The 19091-nt window shown below is 39.9% G+C and overlaps 1 protein-coding gene across 1 annotated transcript in view; it reads right to left on the bottom strand.

The window, feature by feature from the left end:
- The window catches only part of LOC127658596 (integrin beta-like protein 1), a 74552-nt gene that overhangs the window by 28494 nt on the left and 26967 nt on the right, over positions 1–19091 (bottom strand). The window contains exons 3-7 of the mRNA XM_052147972.1: positions 18530–18676; positions 17433–17555; positions 16011–16151; positions 7962–8102; positions 6671–6817 (exon numbers count right to left, since the gene is read on the bottom strand). Of these exons, the coding sequence (XP_052003932.1) occupies positions 6671–6817; positions 7962–8102; positions 16011–16151; positions 17433–17555; positions 18530–18676 (699 nt within the window). The remainder of the gene's footprint in view (positions 1–6670; positions 6818–7961; positions 8103–16010; positions 16152–17432; positions 17556–18529; positions 18677–19091) is intronic.

Raw genomic sequence — 19091 nt, 5'->3', positions numbered from 1 at the left:
ATGCAATCACTCATTTGTTACTTTTCAAATGGTGGGGTATACAAGACAGTAATAGTAAATTGATTTTGGACATCATGTAATACAGTGTATAAATGGACAAGCTCACAAAGGAATCGACTCATCTACAGCAGAAAAGGTTTTTATTTTATTTTTCATTGTCAGCAGAAGCACTTTCAGAACAGGTGTTTCCTGAGTTCCTGATATTCCAGACTTAAAAGAATGTGAAATCTCCCAGCTGTTCCCTTTACACTGGGAAAACAAGCTCAACTGACTCTTTATTTCTCAGAACCCTTTACAGGCTTTTCTATTCTATTCTACTCTCTATAGTGAGTAAGCAGTGTGAGTTAGATGTGGCGCCACTAACTGACTCAAAACAACTAGATTTTGGTTTTGGGGTGTCATATCTTCCAATTGTTTTAGTCACTCACTATGGCGCCCTCAACTGACCTGCTCAATGATCTGCTTCAATTGAGAAGGAGCAAAATGATTGACTGGTGAAAAGCATCAATGTCCATTGTCTGCTGACACATTTTATTTGCTGTTTACGAAGTATACAGCTGTCACAGAGACTGGTGAGATATCTTAGAATGCTTTCATTAATATCTTTAAGGGAGTAGGTAAATTTTTTGCATACTTTTCAATTAAAAAATACAATAGCTTCCAGCAGCTTTAACATAGACTGTTTTGTCTCCGCTTTCTTATTTTGTTAGTCATTTAATTGTAGGAGAGCCCTTGAAAACCCCTTGGTTACAAAATCACCATGGATAACAATTAACATTTGTGATACGTCACTTCACATTTGTTCAGAAAAAAGCTTGGAAAAGATCCAAAAAGGCTTTATCTGCTATTCAGCGTGAGAAGATTATTGTTACTGAAAGGTTACGAAAGTCCACCACAGCAACTGAACGATATTTTCAAACTAGTCTATATAACTAAGTTATGTTTCATACCATAAGGCCATTAATTAGGGAAATGGGTTGGTGAGAGGTGCAGCCGTGCAAACCAACTTTCTCAAATTCTCCAACGACTTTCTAATAATCGGCTAGTGGGACGCCGCTTTCCCTGATCATTTGCTACATTGTGACATTTTAGCACACAGTACTGGGCAATGATGACCATCATTCTTAAGTCGAAAAAAATTATTTTACAGTATAATTTATTTTTAGTCAGGGGCTTAACCCTTGTGCAACCTTTGGCAGATTTTTGTCTTTCCGATCATTTTGGCTATGTTTATGCCAATGGCATATCATGAATTCTACGATATTAAGCTTTCATTCCGAAGCCCTGGCTTCAAAATGTTTAATATTTTCCACCAGATGGCACCATTTTTCTCATAATTAGCCTAAGGAACAAATACATGCTTTTTTCCTATTTTCTGTTTGCTTTATTATAGAGCACTGCAGGCCAATTGATGCAGCTAAAAGTGTGTGGATGTGTCGGTGTGTATAAAAGAGTGTGTTTTGTATATGTGTATTGAGAAATGTATGTGTGTGAGTGCCACTGACTGCACAAAAAAATGATAATCCATAAAATCAATGTTGATGCTAATCACTGACATATCCTAGATTGTGATAGTCATTTAGTATATGTAAAGTAAATTTTTTGTGTTTTTGTTGTTTTTTTTTTACAAAAAAACTAAAACAACAATGGCATTATATAAACAAACGGGCATTTAAAGGGTTAAAATCCTGAAAATGAATGTATATTTGGTAGTTATGTTCAGGACTGATGTTGGCATGGGCGGAAATCGCGGGGGGGGGTTGTCCCCCCTAAAGTATCATTAAAATATGTGTATTGTAAATAATATAATGATATATTCTTAAAATAATTGGTTAAGATATAAAAGAATACAAATGCAATCAACAAAAAACCCCTTCAAAAATTGCTCTTGAGAATTGTTATGTTTATGTCCCCCAACATTTTGATGAAATTTTCGCCCCTGGATGTTGGGTTAAAAACATTTACTCATTGAAAGTGGAAAATAATATTAATATATAAATTATTATGGCAGCTTTTGACATGGACATATCTGTCCTAACTTTTTTTTTGTTGACTCACAAGGGTTAAGAATCCAAAGCAATTGCTGTATGACATGGGAATCCCTCATATGGGGAGCTTCTCCACAGCACTGCGTATATTTTTGCATTGATTTAGCCAGGTTGACAGTTACTCTTAATTGTGGGAGTGAAACTCAGGGTGGAGGAAACCTGGGTAATTACCTGCTGTCAAGATAATGGATGCAGCAAGCAAACATATAGCTCCAATCATGGGTGAAATTCTATGTAAACAGATGTATAAATCATCATTTGGTGGCCACTTCTCAGGCTGCACTCTCAGTAAGCAGAAACAGTGTAACAATCTATGGCTTATTGATGCTGAACTGTAAAGCCACAGCATTCCTTCCAAATTGCATCCAGGCAAAAACTTAAAGATCCAGAGGTATCATAAGCAGAATCTGCTACCAGTTCAATATTCAGCTTTCTGATATTGATGAGGGGTTTATATTATTATTTAATTACGCTCATGAGTATTTGATATAAAATAATTTAGGAATGTTCACACGTAGGCTACTGCAGTTTGATATGCAATACTCTAAAACTATTTTAGACATCTTTTAGACAGTTTGCTTATTCTTTTAAAATTATTAATTGTATTGTAGTCTTTATGACCTCATATTGTTTGAGAGTTTACATCGAATATTTGAATATTTGAAAATTAACTTGCTATGAAGAACCATTTAAAATGAAGTATAGTTATAAATGGTCTGCACTTATATAGCGCTTTTTTAACCTTAGCAGATTTCAAAGCGCTTTACACTGTGACTCATTCACACACACACACACACACACACTCACACACCAATGATGGCAGAGCTTCCATGCAATGTGCAAGCCAGCCATTGGGAGCAACTTGGGGTTCAGTGTCTTGCCCAAGGACACTTCGGCATGTGGAGTCATGTGGGCCAGGAATCGAACCGCCAAACCTGCGATTAGTAGCCAACCTGCTCAACCACAGCCGCCCCATGTTCGGTTCGCTCAGGCACAGTACGCATCTAGTGTGATCGCTAACCGCGAATGAAACATGAATCTCGAAACATGACATCAATGATGCGACTGTTCCATTTGAACATCCAACAAACATGCCGACAAAGGGATCACCCTGGTCTAAGCTATAGGTGCAGTGTTTACTGGAAATTTGGGCAGATGAAGAGAGTACAGGAACAACTTGATTCAATACACAAGAACTCTGAGATATTTGGTACAATTTGTGACTATCTTCGTGCTTGTGGAGACCAAAGAACCATTGAGCAATTACATGACAAGCTAAAAAAACTGTGGGTTCAGTATCTGAAGGTACGGAATGCACTCTGGCAGTTCGTCAGACGAAAAGGATAAATTCCAGTGGTACGATGCTGTCGACAATTAGTCATGTGAGAGGGCAGTGTGTCACCATGCCCCCAAATGACTCAAAATAAGCCACAACGTAAGTAACATTACAACAATGGACTCCATTGTGCTGTGCGAGAGCGCTTTTCTTCCTGTTTTCTTCAAAATAAGTGTGCTCAGGCCCGGAACGTTAAGTGCAATGTCAGTGCAGGCCAGCGGGGTAGTGGGGTGGGGGACAATCTTGCTTGGGCACGGTACAAGGCAACCAGGCCTAGTGTGAGTACGCCCTTAGTTTCACCACAAGACTTGCTAGCAGATTCAGTGTTATTTCAGGTGCTATATAGTGGAGCTAAAGCCTTGGGGGATGAAACACAAAAGCCACTATATAAAACCTTGATTCTTCAAGTCTGTTTTTGCACATTTGTGTCACTTAAGTACCCTGGACTGTAATCATGATTGATAATTTCTTCAATACACATGGGCTTGTGTTTAGTGTTGTACAACAAACAGGCATCTGTCAATGTTTGGCAATGAACTAATGTCAACAAAACAAAGAAAAGATAGAAAATTAAGAATTTTACGACATTCCTTTGTGGATTAAATGTGTACTTTGTACTTATGTGTACTATTTTTAACCCAAGGACAGCCATTACAAACAAAGTGATTTGTTTTTCTATTTTAAAAAGAGAAAGAGTTATATTATACTCAACATGTAGCTGGAACATGGTGGTGGAAATAATTTAAAAAACAAGGGCACAGAAGACTGGGCCCATTAAAGTTAAATTATCACCTCACTCAGTGTTAAAAGACTATTATTATTACCGCACTTCACTTTCTTATTCAGCGGGGAACAATGGAAATACAACAGCACTAGTTCTGATTCATCTATTAAGACTTTTTTCTTTCTAACTTGACAGCATGTACAGGCCAGTGCCACTAAGCAGACTGTAAGCTGTATAATATTGTGGTATAATAAGCCTAATAACAAAATATACCATGGTAACCACAATACCATCAATTCTAAAATTCATGCTACTAGTGTAAAACAATATTACATTAAAATGATATCAAACACTGTCAGAATCTCAATTTTTTATTTTGTTTAATTTATTTTTTACAACAGTGCTAGCTGATGCTAAGTTAACACAGTTTTACTGCAGTAACAATTACTATAGTAACTATGGTATTATGGAAATTATGGTTACTATGACAATTTGGGGAACAATCTGGATATAGTGAAACAGACAATTCAAGCTAAATACAGGTGAAACTCGAAAAATTAGAATATCGTGCAAAAGTTCATTAATTTCAGTAATTCAACTTAAAAGGTGAAACTAATATATTATATAGACTCATTACAAGCAAAGTAAGATATTTCAAGCCTTTATTTGATATAATTTAGATGATTATGGCTTACAGCTTATGAAAACCCCAAATTCAGAATCTCCGAAAATTAGAATATTGTGAAAAGGTTCAGTATTGTAGGCTCAAAGTGTCACACTCTAATCAGCTAAACACCTGCAAAGGGTTCCTGAGCCTTTAAATGGTCTCTCAGTCTGGTTCAGTTGAATTCACAATCATGGGATAGACTGCTGACCTGACAGTTGTGCAGAAAACCATCATTGACACCCTCCACAAGGAGGGAAAGCCTCAAAAGGTAATTGCAAAAGAAGTTGGATGTTCTCAAAGTGCTGTATCAAAGCACATCAATAGAAAGTTAAGTGGAAGGGAAAAGTGTGGAAGAAAAAGGTGCACAAGCAGCAGGGATGACCGTAGCCTGGAGAGGATTGTCAGGAAAAGGCCATTCAAATGTGTGGGGAGCTTCACAAGGAGTGGACTGAGGCTGGAGTTACTGCATCAAGAGCCACCACACACAGACGGGTCCTGGACATGGGCTTCAAATGTCAAACGTCTTACCTGGGCTAAAGAAAAAAGAACTGGTCTGTTGCTCAGTGGTCCAAAGTCCTCTTTTCTGATGAGAGCAAATTTTGCATCTCATTTGGAAACCAAGGTCCCAGAGTCTGGAGGAAGAATGGAGAGGCACACAATCCAAGATGCTTGAAGTCCAGTGTGAAGTTTCCACAGTCTGTGTTGGTTTGGGGAGCCATGTCATCGGCTGGTGTTGGTCCACTGTGCTTTATTAAGTCCAGAGTCAATGCAGTCGCTCTACCGGGACATTTTAGAGCACTTCATGCTTCCTTCAGCAGACAAGCTTTATGGAGATGCTGACTTCATTTTCCAGCAGGACTTGGCACCTGCCCACACTGCCAAAAGTACCAAAACCTGGTTCAATGACCATGGTATTACTGTGCTTGATTGGCCAGCAAACTCGCCTGACCTGAACCCCATAGAGAATCTATGGGGCATTGCCAAGAGAAAGATGAGAGGCATGAGACCAAACAATGCAGAAGAGCTGAAGGCCGCTATTGAAGCATCTTGGTTTCCATAACACCTCAGCAGTGCCACAGGCTGATAACATCCATGCCACGCCGCATTGAGGCAGTAATTAATGCAAAAGGGGCCCAAACCAAGTACTGAGTACATATGCATGATTATACTTTTCAGAGGGCCGACATTTCTGTATTTAAAATCCTTTTTTTTTATTGATTTCATGTAATATTCTAATTTTCTGAGATTCTGAATTTGGGGTTTTCATAAGTTGTAAGCCATAATCATCAAAATTCTATCAAATACAGGCTTGAAATATCTTACTTTGCTTGTAATGAGTCTATATAATATATTAGTTTCACCTTTTAAGTTGAATTACTGAAATTAATGAACTTTTGCACGATATTCTAATTTTTCGAGTTTCACCTGTATTTAGCTTGAATTGTCTGTTTCACTATATCCAGTTCATCCACAGAAGGAGAAATCAATGACTCACAGCACTGTCAAAATCCATTGTTTTTCTTGTGTATTTTTGGTGAATTTGTGTTGTTATCTGTGCAAAGTGCAAAGCATCTGAAGTATGTAACATCAATTATCATGGAAAAAGCTCATCCGGAAATGTACTGCTATTTACTTGCCTGTGAATGCTCACAAGTTGAAAATTATACCACATGACAGAAACATTAAGAGTAGTATGGTAGTATGCCATTCTGAAATCAACTAGTCGTTATTTCTGTGCCTCGATTGCCACAGAAATTACACACTTCACCTTTAAGAGTTCTTTTCCCTACTACTGTATGTGACCCATCAATTTAACACCTCTGAACTGTGAAAAAGGTGCCATTGGAACCCACTTTGGTACAGATCTCATGTGGATAGATACTAGACTTAATTACCTCTGCCAAAGCAGGGCAGGTTGGAAGTTCCCCGACACTTCTTATGACTGGCCTCTACAGACAGTGAACAGGAAAGAGGATGATTACATTTCTTTCCGGCCCAGCCATCCTTGCAGTCACATCTGCCACAGTTACACTGGCCGTGACCTTTAAACAAACATAGAGCAAGATTTAATGTCAGATCAGCTGAAACTCTGCATGAAGCTGCTGTGGATATGGGCAAAGATAATACATCAGTGGTGGTTGTGTTTGTGTATGCACATGTCTGTTCATAGACTCAGGGTCAAAGTGCACAGCTCCTGAACATAAAATCAAAAGCAAATTGTCAACGCAGTTCTCAGAGGCAAACATAAGATCACAACTGAGCATAGTGACTGGCAATAATTCAGCACCCATGGTTTCGGAGGTATTTTTTCTCCAAGGAATTTCGAATTATTCTTCGACAAAGAGTTCTAAGCCATGAACCATCCAGCTCCAAGATGAAACACAGCATTAAAATAAAAATAAAAAGTATATGAAAATTAGAAATAAAAGACAAAGGTACAAGACTGTATACCCAACTTCTTTTAAGAGGGAATGAGCATCAATCTTATGAAGCATTGTGAATTAAATAATTTAAGATTTAAAAATGGCAGTAAAAATGTTTACTATTGATTTATAGACATTGTTTAGAAGTACTGTATAAAAGCAAAAATGTTTAACTTTAAATTTAATCCAAAATATTCAGATATACCCAAATATGTAAGTAGTTTGAATAATGAAGTTAAAATGACAGGTCTGTATTGAAGTGTTTGTAAGTTATTATTAAAAATCAGTTTCCATATAGAGCAAATTAATGGGATTTTTACTTGCTGTGCTCTATTGAACAGAGCTGAATATGGCTGAAAAGTTATTCCTCAGCATTAGAAACAGATGTTGAAATGTTTCAACTTTATCTGTTGTTCCTGAGCTCAAGATAATCTCTGTGGCCTGTGTTTATGATAGATCGGGTATATAGGTGGAGTGAAGGGATGTAGAATATTTCCACCCTACCCTCTTTAACAGCAACAGCAAGTATTTTCACTGCTGGAATTTGGAATGTGAGCTACTTCCTTTTCTGATGGCTTGATAATGCCAAACTGGCTTTGAACATTAACAACCTCCTTTCTTGAGGCGATCGACAAAAACACTGACAAAGTGACTTGTGGGATACAAAATGTATATATACACAATCAAAATTAAATAAAAAGAATAACCTTGTCAGAAATGTTTGAAGTTAATAAATAATGCCAATATGAAAAGACTGTTTCACCTGAACAGAAATCATCAGAGTATCTGTCGTACATGGCGTGGCAACTTCTCTCGTCACATTCGCATGTCTCTCCATGGATGTCGCCCCAGTCTCCTGAGGGATCCACGTCATAGCAGGTGCACTCACCACATACACAGATTCCTACAAAAAGAGGTCAAAGTATGGTATAGCTTCCACTCTTTTACATTGTGTCTCAGACAACTAAAGCTAATGCAAACCTGCAAAATACAATTCATCTTACATTCTTGGATTTAACTAAAGATTTAAGCATAACCATCCAAGATAAAAGTGAAGTGTGTAATTTATTTTCCACTAGTGTCACTAATCAGAATTGCAAAAATATTGTTTTGAAACAGGTACAGAACACTTCATCTGTCTGCCACTGGTTGCACACACAGATGGTTCCACCCCAAACTCATGTTATTGGAAGAATTGCTATGGTGCACTGACGCACTGGTTTGTATGCCCAAAAAAAACTAAAATGGTTTCAGGGAAATGGATTACTTACAATTGAACACGCCTAACTCCATCACCTGGCATTGGTGCTTAAAATGTCTGGGTTCCCCACAGCGCCAGTTGACTGGCCCAGGCTTTCCCCCTGCACCCCTAGCATCGGAGTCACCAGCCTGTGGGCAGGGAGGCGACAGAGACAGGGAGAGGAAGCCAGCAGGTTAGGGAAACCCAGAGAATGGGGCGCCGGCTTTGATGGCATGCAGCCCTGTTTCCGGTGTGCAGGTACAAGAAAAGGGGAAGAGAAGGAGGAAGGACGAGAGAAGAGAAAGCTAGAGCTCGTGGGCCCCCGTAAACGCTGCAAAATGGTCCTCAGCCAGCTGTATTGCTTCCTTCAGCGATGCCAGGTGGTGGCACTGGACCCACTCAGCTGTTCCTTTTGGTAGCCTGCTGACGAACTTTTCCAGTACTACAAGATCGATAACAGTTTCGGCGTTGCAATCCTCTGCCAAAGAGCTGTGCTTCCCCAGACAGCAAGGGTAGCAATCGGGCTGCCCCCATGCTTCAGCTGCTAGTTCAAAAAGTTCAATGAATACTTCGGGTTCATCTTGCGGCCCCATCTTTGTGAGAGTGATGTGGGTTGTGGCCATAGCTGCAGCTGGAGTACTCCCCTGGGCCATCAGGCTCAGTAATACCTGTCGGGCCTCTGCCTAGGCTTGGAGCAGGACCTGGAAATGCTATCCCTGCTCCGCACATAGGTCCAAGAGGGCTTGATGCTGCATCTGGTGGTTACCGCCAAGAATCTTGATGACTTCAGCTAATGGCGAGGACTCCATGACTGCTTTTCTTCCTGGATTTCGGCACCACTGTAACATGTTCTTGTCACTCTTCAGAAATGAGGAAGTGGGAGCCAACGAATTTCCTCCTCCTTTCAACATTTATTTTTAAAGAACTTTTCAGTGTAACAATGAAAAATTTCCTTGTGAACAAAAACACACAACTCCAACGTGCGTCACTCTTCTCCCCTGTGGCTCTCAGCTCCCTTTTATCTCTCTGTCGCCTCTCACTGCAACACAGAACAGCTATTAGTAAAATTGCCCACAAGTGTAACTCCTTACCACTCTCATCTCCCTGTCTCCCTCTCCATTTACAAGTCGGCACTACATAAAAACCACATGATGCTACATATATAACTTTTCAGAAAATCTCAGGTAAGCCCATCTTCTAGCTGTTGTAATATAGGTTCAAACTGTTTTGCATGTGTGAGCAGGTGGATTAGTTAGCTGCACAGCACTATAATTGAAGTGATGCTGAAGAGTAAGTCAAATTTCTCTTGGGGGTAAAATCCTCTCGAGCCCAGCTGACAGAAAAGGGGCCATAAATGGCAGAGATGGATGAGGATGCTTATTCCCTGTCCCAGCTAATGCTGGGTGACAGTAATGGCAACAGAGCCGCAGGAAACACCTCCACTCTGATGAAGCCAAGCCAGGCCAGTTGCAGCACAACTGGAAATACTGTTTTCTCCAAGTCTGCTGGTGTCCTGCAAGCAGAGGCTAGACCACTGCTGCTATGCCCATTTTCAATCAATGTCCTCATTTGAATATAGACCTTATGCACATTGCACATTATTTAACAGTAATGTATCCACTTGCAAGTGCTTAAATTAATGGTATGGGCATTATTATAACAGTCATGCATATAAGAGTGTCTTGCTGCTTATTTTGTGGCCCTTACGCAGAGGAAGGCAACTACAATGGCCCAGTCTTCCATAACCTCGAGACATGGCACACTTGTATAAACTTGGCAAAACGGAGACTTTGTTGAAGGGATAGTGGATGGTAACTGAGGGTAACATTCTCCTTATGTATTCCACAGAAGAAAGAATGTCAAATGGGTTTTGGAACAACATGAGGGTGAGTAAATTATGACATAATTGTTAGTTTTGGTGAACCATTCCTTTAAGTTAGTCAGAGCATTCTTGCTGTCTATTTTTTTTATGAAACTGTCCAATGCATTTGATACAGTCAACCATCAGCTACAAATCTCTGCACTAACAAAATTAGCCTATCTGTTATTTCCTGGTATGCATATTAGCATCTTCACCACTCCTCTACATCTAAACCAAAAGTGATTGTTCGTCTCTCTCAATTTCTTTAGAAGGAAGATCTCTCACCAAACTTAAGTTATATATTGGTTCAAATATGGCAACACGCTTCTTGCTAGTCTGGCTATATCATATGACCTCTTGAGTTCATCAAAATTGTTGCTGAATTGTGGTTGACTTCAGACATTTTGATGTCAAACGTTTTCAGGCCTTTCTTTGGCATCCCACAGCAGCCAGAAAAATAACTCTTAAGAACACACATCTGGCAATAGCCCTATTTGGACAGCAATTGTTTCTAAAAGTGACATCTGTAAAAGTACATTTTCATGGCTCCTCTGTGATGAAACTCATGTGTTCGGATGACAATTAAATCATGGGAGATGAACAAGACTTTTTGTAGATCACATGATTGCAGTTGAACTTGTTATTTGGAAAATTCATCATTCCACATTCTGTGTCCTCTGTATTTGCGATTAAATATGTTTGGAATTATGCTAAAGTGAAAATAAAAAATGTAAAGCATGAGTGAACCGTGCTGCATACATTTACAGTGTATATTTTCACATACAGAGCTAGCAGAAATTATTGCGAAGGGCAATTAAATGAATCAAGAAATTGTAGGGACAAGACTGTTTATCAGCGCAGCCAAAAAAATCTGTCAATGGGGGTACGCATGTTTCGTGACCTGCATCACCTCAATTGCGCTGCTTGCACATTCTCTCCTAAGCAAACGTATGGAGATATAGATGCTGCACATATCAAGGACTGTAAAGATAGTTAAAATGAAATTGGAGGAGCTATGATAAAAAACATTTTCTTATGTTTCATCTATTAAAATGACAGACATAATTTGGAATTATCTGTCAGTGTTTAAAAAGTGGAGGTGGAAATTAAAACTTTCAAACAAGATAGACATTAACCTGGCAACTTTTCTGGGACTACTTGACCCATATAAATGGGTAGTTATGCCATTATTCCAAAAGGTCTTTAATGTAGCTTGGTATGGTTGTATTTCAAAAAATCAAGGGCAAGCTATTTCATGTATTGAGAGGTTGACGGACTAAAAGAGGCTGTCATTTCACACAAAAGCAGTGATCCACAGAGACCTGCCATTCACAGAACTGAACATATAATTGAAGGTTATAAACAGAATACAAAATTCTGAGAATGAGGATGGATATCTTAAAAGTTGCCAAAATAATAGATATTTTTTGCCATGTGGACTGGAATAGGCCAAGGCACTTAAAGATCAATCATCGCACATTTTCACATTTCTTGGTTGACAGAATTATAAAACTAATACTTTGTAAAATTCAAATCAATGTGCTAGGAAATTAGATTAATGGCTTTTTACAGTTAATATGCTATAGTTATGTCACTGCCAAGAACCATGATTTGCTATTTGCTACAAGATATAGAGTATAATATTTTTGGTCCGTTTTCCCACAAAAGAAATATTGTAAATTTGAAATGGATATCTGCTAAAAGTGAATTTTTTCAACATTTGGGGTACATTTAAATGGCCTCGAAGCAAACATACACTAAAAGCCACAAAACTTAAATTTTGATTTCATATGGTCTTAAAGAATAAAAAAAAGTTCAAGCTTATGGATCAACCCTTTTGGGGTTTGAACCCGTTTATATCCCCATCTCTTTAACCAGTAGGCTACACCATCTCCTTATGCAACTTTTACAGGCTGTTGCAAAGAGTGACTTTAAAAGTATAGGTACATAATTAGTTTGAAGTTACTTTTTATGTTACCATGCAGCTGTCTCTACTTTTTTTATTCACTCTGCTTTATGCTTAGACTTCCACTCAGAGGACCTTGGTCTGGTTTGCATGACCAAGGATACCGACGGCTTAGAGATAGAGGGCCAAGGCACTTAAAGATCAATCATCGCACATTTTCACATTTCTTGGTTGACAGAATTATAAAACTAATACTTTGTAAAATTCAAATCAATGTGCTAGGAAATTAGATTAATGGCTTTTTACAGTTAATATGCTATAGTTATGTCACTGCCAAGAACCATGATTTGCTATTTGCTACAAGATATAGAGTATAATATTCCGCCTCAAGCAGAACACAAATTTGCTGATAAAAATGTGTCTAGCCAGTTATATAGACAAGCATGCCGAAGGCCATGAGAGCGTGTACATTTTCCATGAGAGAGTGTTTCTTTTGGTAAAATTTAGCATTTCCATCATTACCTCAATTTGTAGTCCAAACCAGAAGGCTGACTGACTGGCATTTCCAATGTGTTTGTAGTATAGCTAGCTAGAATAGCTAACAAGTTGCTATATAAGGACTCCAACTATCACAAGGATGTGAGTTTACATGCTTGACAAATCGACAACCTTTGTAATCCTTATATAGCAACTTGTAAACAACTTACTGTGTGTTTTATAGTGGTTTCCAAATTCACATTTGAGTTATGACAGTGTATAATTTATATTGTAGAACACAACCTGAAAGTCTTTTCAAATAATATAAATGACAGACCTTGTTACTTATTAATCGAAATCCGCTGTTCGAAAAAACAAAAACAAAAAAAAAATCAATTCCATAAGGAATGCAATAAAACAAATTTCTTCTGGATTTTAGCAGCTCTATACTGTTCGTTTCAGAGACAAATGTTGAGTCCCCGCTATCTGATGCATAAAAAATGGTGTTGTTAAATATAATGAGTTGTTACGGTCTGTGTGCAGAATACTTCACCACCGTCAGTTGTTCAGGTGTGAGGTTGAGTTTATACTGTGTTCCAATTCACCCTACAGCTGTAATAGATTTCAGAGAGGCTCCCTAGAGATTTACCAGCAAAATGAGAACCAAATATTTTTTGACAGCCTGATGAATCTTAATGGAGACTGCATTGTCCCACTCTCATTTGCGTTTGTCGGGTGAAATTACTTGTGCTGTTGTTGGTCAATATGGGACAATTAGACTTATTTCTGTGCAGGAAAACCCCTAAAACTAAATTCTAAGTTGATTGCTGGAACATTATTAAAACTTTTAAAGGGATAGCTCTCATAATTTACTTACCCTCATGCCATCCCAGATGTGGATGTCTATCGTTCCTCTGCAGAACACAAACAAATATTTTTAGAAGAATATTTCAGCTCTGAAGGTCCATAAGTACATAAGGACAGCATAAAGGTAATCACTCCAGTGGTTAAATCCATGTCTTCAGAAGCAAATTTATATGTGGGGGTGAGAAACAGATCTATAGTTAAGTACTTTTTTTACTATAAATCTCCACCTTTGACCAGCACCAACCAAGGTGGCTAAATGTGAAAGTGGAATTTGGAAGTGAAAGTGTTGATTTACAGTAAAAAAGGACTTACATATAGATTTTTTCTCACCAACACCTATCATATCTCTTCTGAATATATGGATTTAACCAAAGGATTTGTTGGTTAACCTTTCTGCTGCATTTAAGTGCTTTGTGGAACTTCTGAGTTCCCTGTTCTCCGTCCATCAGGGAACGGAGGTTACATACGTAACCTAGACGTTCCCCTTCTGTTGCTCACTTCGACGTTGTGTTTAAGAAGCGACACTAGGGGTCTCTCTTGAGCGCCGAATATGCCTCTGATCTATGAAAAAAGGCCAATGAGAAGCAGGCAGACAGTATTTGCATACCCCCCTCTGACGCTTTGCCTGCGGTTGGATCTACGGCGCACTTCAGTGGATTTTCTCCTTCTCTGCACGGCAGTGCAGTTTGCCCCTGGGCGCTTCAACAGTGCAAAAAAATTAAGAGTTTATTTAAAAGAGTGATTTTCTCTGTAAAAGAGTATTTTCCTCTAAAGAGCATTAAACAGCGGCGTTGAACGTCCTTTTCAGGACGTGTCTTTATAAAGATGCCTTTCCGCCCCTGTGTAGTTCCTGGATGCGGTAGAGTGCTCTCCACTTCAGATGGCCACAGGCGTTGTCTTGTGTGTCTGGGCTGCGATCACACCGAAGCAGCGTTTGTGGATGGACCCTCCGTCCTCCCCACAGCCATCATGGTTGGATGACTGGTTCCTGGGGCCTCCATGCCGCTCACAGCCATGCCCCCCCCCCCCCCCCGATCCCGTTTTTCCCGGAAGTGCATGATGAGCTGACGTCTTCATGGAAGGCACCCCTCTCCATGCATCACAAAGCCACCCGCTCATCCGCTTACGCCACCCTCGACGGCGGAACGGCCCATGGGTACACAGCGATTCCCCAGGTGGACAGGGCTGTTGCGCTCCACCTGTGCCCTGAGAACCCTACCACCTGGCGGGGTCGCCCTGTGCTCTCCTCCAAGGCCTGTAGGACAACGTCTTCACTGACTGCCAAAGCCTACAGCGCCAGCGGACATGCCACTTCCGCCCTGCATGCCATGGCCCTCCTGCAAGTACACCAGGCCAAGGCACTTAAAGATCTGCACGGGGGTAGCCCTGATCCCGACGTGCAGCAGGAACTGCGCTCAGCGACCGACCTCGTCCTCAGAGCCACGAAGGTCACGGCGCAGTCACTCGGGCAGGCGATGGCCACCTGTAATCTGTGGCTGAACTTGGTCGAGATGCGTGAGACCGACAAAGTGCGCTTCCTCAATGCCCCTGTCGTCCATCCATGACGCGGACCCTCCGCCCTCAGCCCCACATCTGTTCCCAGGCCTTCCGGTTCTGACGAGTCCAGAGGACGCCTCTACCGGACCTCCTCCTCAGTCACTAACCCGACCCTGCCGGGAGCGCAGAGCAAGGTAAATGCTTTGAGTACTTTCTCAGCGCCAGAGGCTCGTTCGAGCCCTTGCCTCCCAACGCCATACTACCTGTTCCGCTGCAAAGCCCCGCCGGATATGTCAAAAATAATCGGCCCCTTGATGCCTCTAGCACGGAGCTTGGATGCATGGCTTTCACTTCCCAACCCGTCACGCTAGCTGGCCCGGACCATCTGACTTGGTTACGCAATTCAGTTTGCCAGGCCTCCGCCCCCCCTTCGCGGGCATCCACTTTACCGCAGTACACGGCGAGCATGCCAAATCCCTGCGCGCTGAAATCGCTACTCTCTTACTCAAAGACGCGATAGAGCCTGTCCCTCCAACAGAGATGAAGAAGGGTTTCTATAGCCCTTACTTCATCGTACTGGTGAACTCAACCTATTTTCCCACTTTTATACCCGTATGTCCGGGGGCGGGGTATGCAAATTCTGTCTGCCTACTTCTCATTGGCCTTTTTTCATAGATCAGAGGCATATTCGGCGCTCAAGAGAGACCCTTAGTGTCGCTTCCGCGACACAATGTCTCGTACCCTCCATCAGTGAACAGAGGTTACATACGTAACCTAGACGTTCTGACTTGCATTTAATGAACCAGCAAAGCTGAAATATTGATCTAAAAATCTTTGTTTGTGTTTTGCAAAATAACACATCTGGGAAGGCATGAGGTTGAGTAAATTATGAGAAAATTTAAATTTTTTGGTGAAATATTGGATATGTCGTATGAGTACGATAAATGTTTGCACAAAGACAGACCTCTGTTGCTGCAGATCTTGCCATCTGGAGATGTGCATCTCCGTTTACTCTCCCATGGGCTGATGTCACACTGGAATTCACATTTATCTCCATGCCAACCAGCCGAGCAGTAACAGTTTCCACAGTAACACTTTCCATGGCCTGCAACCACAAATGGAGGGTGAGTGAGGAGAGAAATCCAGTTCCTGGTCTTTTTCAAAAATAACTTTCAAAATCATCACAGACAAATTATGGCCATGTCATTTTGTGAATTAGGCTGCTTTTAAAGACAGTTCTAAAGGGCATATTTAAAACCTATTAACCAAATCTTATGAAACATTTTAATGGGTGTATTTCACATAATAACACACCACTGAAAAGTGTCATTTTTTTCAAAACTGAAATGACAGATTATTGATTAAAGTGGACTGGCTGTTGATTCAGTGGCTTCTGGACAAAAGGAATAAGGAACATTCATTATATGAAAGAGCAACATCATCTATTTTGCAATTAATTCCCCAAATTAATTTAGCAAAAGGTGACATGAAATCCTTTTCATAACCTCCTCAGAAATGACTAGATTTGTAATAAAAGTAATAAAAGGGCCCAGTAATGAATAAGGAACAGTTACCTCTAGTTACAACACACATCAGTTGAGTATGAAGATACATAGCAAGAAACATACTTTACGCATTTAAGCAAACATAGACCTGAGTGCTAGGCCAAGGCATTCGCAACACGTGGTCCATTGACCATACTAGCTTGTATTCTTGCATTACCGTGGCATTAACCACCCTCTGTGCTCAAAGGGGTGATGGAGTTACATTGAAAAGTATGTGCCATAAAACCATATGTGTTATTCTTCAGGTAAGTTGCTATAAATGTATTGACTTTAACTTACTTGCTCAGTAATGTTCTCTTCAAACTGTTGCCATGACATTTCTTGAAAAAGCAAACTCACCATAGAAATGGACAGTTCATACACTGATGTGTGTGGCAACATTGAGAATGCAAAACACACTTGCAGTCTGATACATTTTGGAATGCAATGAAGCACAAAATCAAGCTTGTTTAACTAGAAGTACTTGCTAGAAGAACTTTTCAAGCAAAACATTTAACAAAAAGAACTATGTTAGATATACAATTCAAATTGAAGACAAAAGTAAATAAATCAGCTCTTTTAACTAAAAGGTGGGATGTCCATTCCTACAGTTACCAAATTGAATGTAGTGATGTCTACCATTCATTTTTCTACAAGTCTGTTTCCTTCTCCGTCTCTGGGGTACTTACTTCATACATCCACTAGAAATGTCTTTGGTACAAGTTTGCTAAATGTTATGGCATTTGTAGATGCCACTTAGTTTCATGTTATATCATCCAATTTAAGTCATCCATTTGTAAGTGTGGCCACAGTGGATCAAAGCACAGGTCACACAGCCATACCTCCACAAACTTCTCCAGACTCTTCATCCAAACACTCGCTGTCATCACACTCGCAGTAGCGTCCACTGATCAAGCCCTTCCCGTCGGGATTATGGCACATGCAGCTCCCACAGTGACAGGTGCCTGTCAGAAACATCAATGTCAGAATCCAGAGACCTTATGCTGTCACCCTGCTCCACAGCACCACACTACTGCATCCACTCTCTTACATAAAAAGATATGTACACTTTCACAATCACACGTGAAAGCCACATAACCTAACATTTACATTCAGGTCAGCGTACAGGTGAAGTACAGGGTTTGGGACAAGGTATGAAATGCAAGCAAGCTGCTGTTTTCTATGGGGATTTTCTTGGCCTCTAAAACGTGGAAAACATGTTTTGACAAATGAGCACCATATAACTTTAAATTTAGATTTATGTATAAACAAATATGCAGACATGGTTCATTATTGATAAGGATTAAAAAAAATCAGTACATTATTGCATTTCCCGAATCCAACAAAGTTTTGTCAGACCATTTACCAAAAATCCAAAATGAATACACAATGAAAGTCAATTGGGTCATTTATTGGGTTCTCAACAGGTTTGTCACAGGTATGTACTGAGGTCGCAGAAGGCAGACAAAGAAATAAAAGGGCTAAATGCACATAATAAAATGCAACCAACCAAGTAATTGTACACAGTTAGGTTACCAAAATATATAGGCCTATCAACTTACAATTATATATATTTTTGTTGGCATCAAAGGCAGTCTTTATAATCAAAATCTACTGTATTTTTGTTAAAGTTTGTTTTTTACTTAGTAGAAGCTGTCCAAATTATTGTAATTGTAGACAGATGCCAACGTTCACAATAAACTTGACAACCCATTGTGTCTAAAACTAAACAAGCTAAAAGAAAATAGGACCCAGTGTACATTTTAGTAAATGCAGGTTCACTTGAAATTAGGATAAACACAGGTCGACCAACCAACAAAGACAGATAGACAGATAGACAGAGGATAGGATAATAAGAAATTCTACATCACAGCTCTGACATGGAGACAATGTTATTGTCTAAGGTGCTTAATATAATAAGAAATATAAAACATCTTACCTGCATTGGAGCAAACTACACCCTGGTCATTGCGGCAGAGGTCTTTACTAGATTTAGCAGAGAGGGAACATTCCTCCTGATATTGGCAGGATTCCCCAAACCAATCCTCATCGCAGAAACACTTTCCACAGTTGCATATCCCATGATCTGTAGAGGCAACACATACACAAAATACATTTATTGATTGCTTTATGTAACATGTGGTCAGGATAAAGACCCACAATGTAAAAAGTAAATGGCTGGAAGTGATATTATGTTGGAGGAGCCAATGAGCTCAATAGGAGATCGATTTTGTGATTAGTAACACATTTGTAAGGTGTTTGGAAAGGGGTGAAGGACAGGGTGATGTGCAAGTCATTAACATTCTTCACGCACTCATGCTTACAAAGGAAACCCTGTGAAAGAAGGGGGTGGGGGTTAGCAAGGAGTTATGTGTGATTCACACATGTGTTTAAGGTGTTAAAGATTTCTCTTTGTTTCTTTCTGCACCATAAACATTTTCCCAATTTTTCAGTGTTTCCCAACCTTTTTTTGCCATGGCACACGACTACCCCACATAGGC

Source organism: Xyrauchen texanus, chromosome 18 (genome assembly GCF_025860055.1).
Source record: "Xyrauchen texanus isolate HMW12.3.18 chromosome 18, RBS_HiC_50CHRs, whole genome shotgun sequence".
NCBI classification, from domain to species: Eukaryota; Metazoa; Chordata; class Actinopteri; order Cypriniformes; family Catostomidae; genus Xyrauchen; species Xyrauchen texanus.
This window is presented reverse-complemented; position numbering and strand designations above follow the sequence as displayed.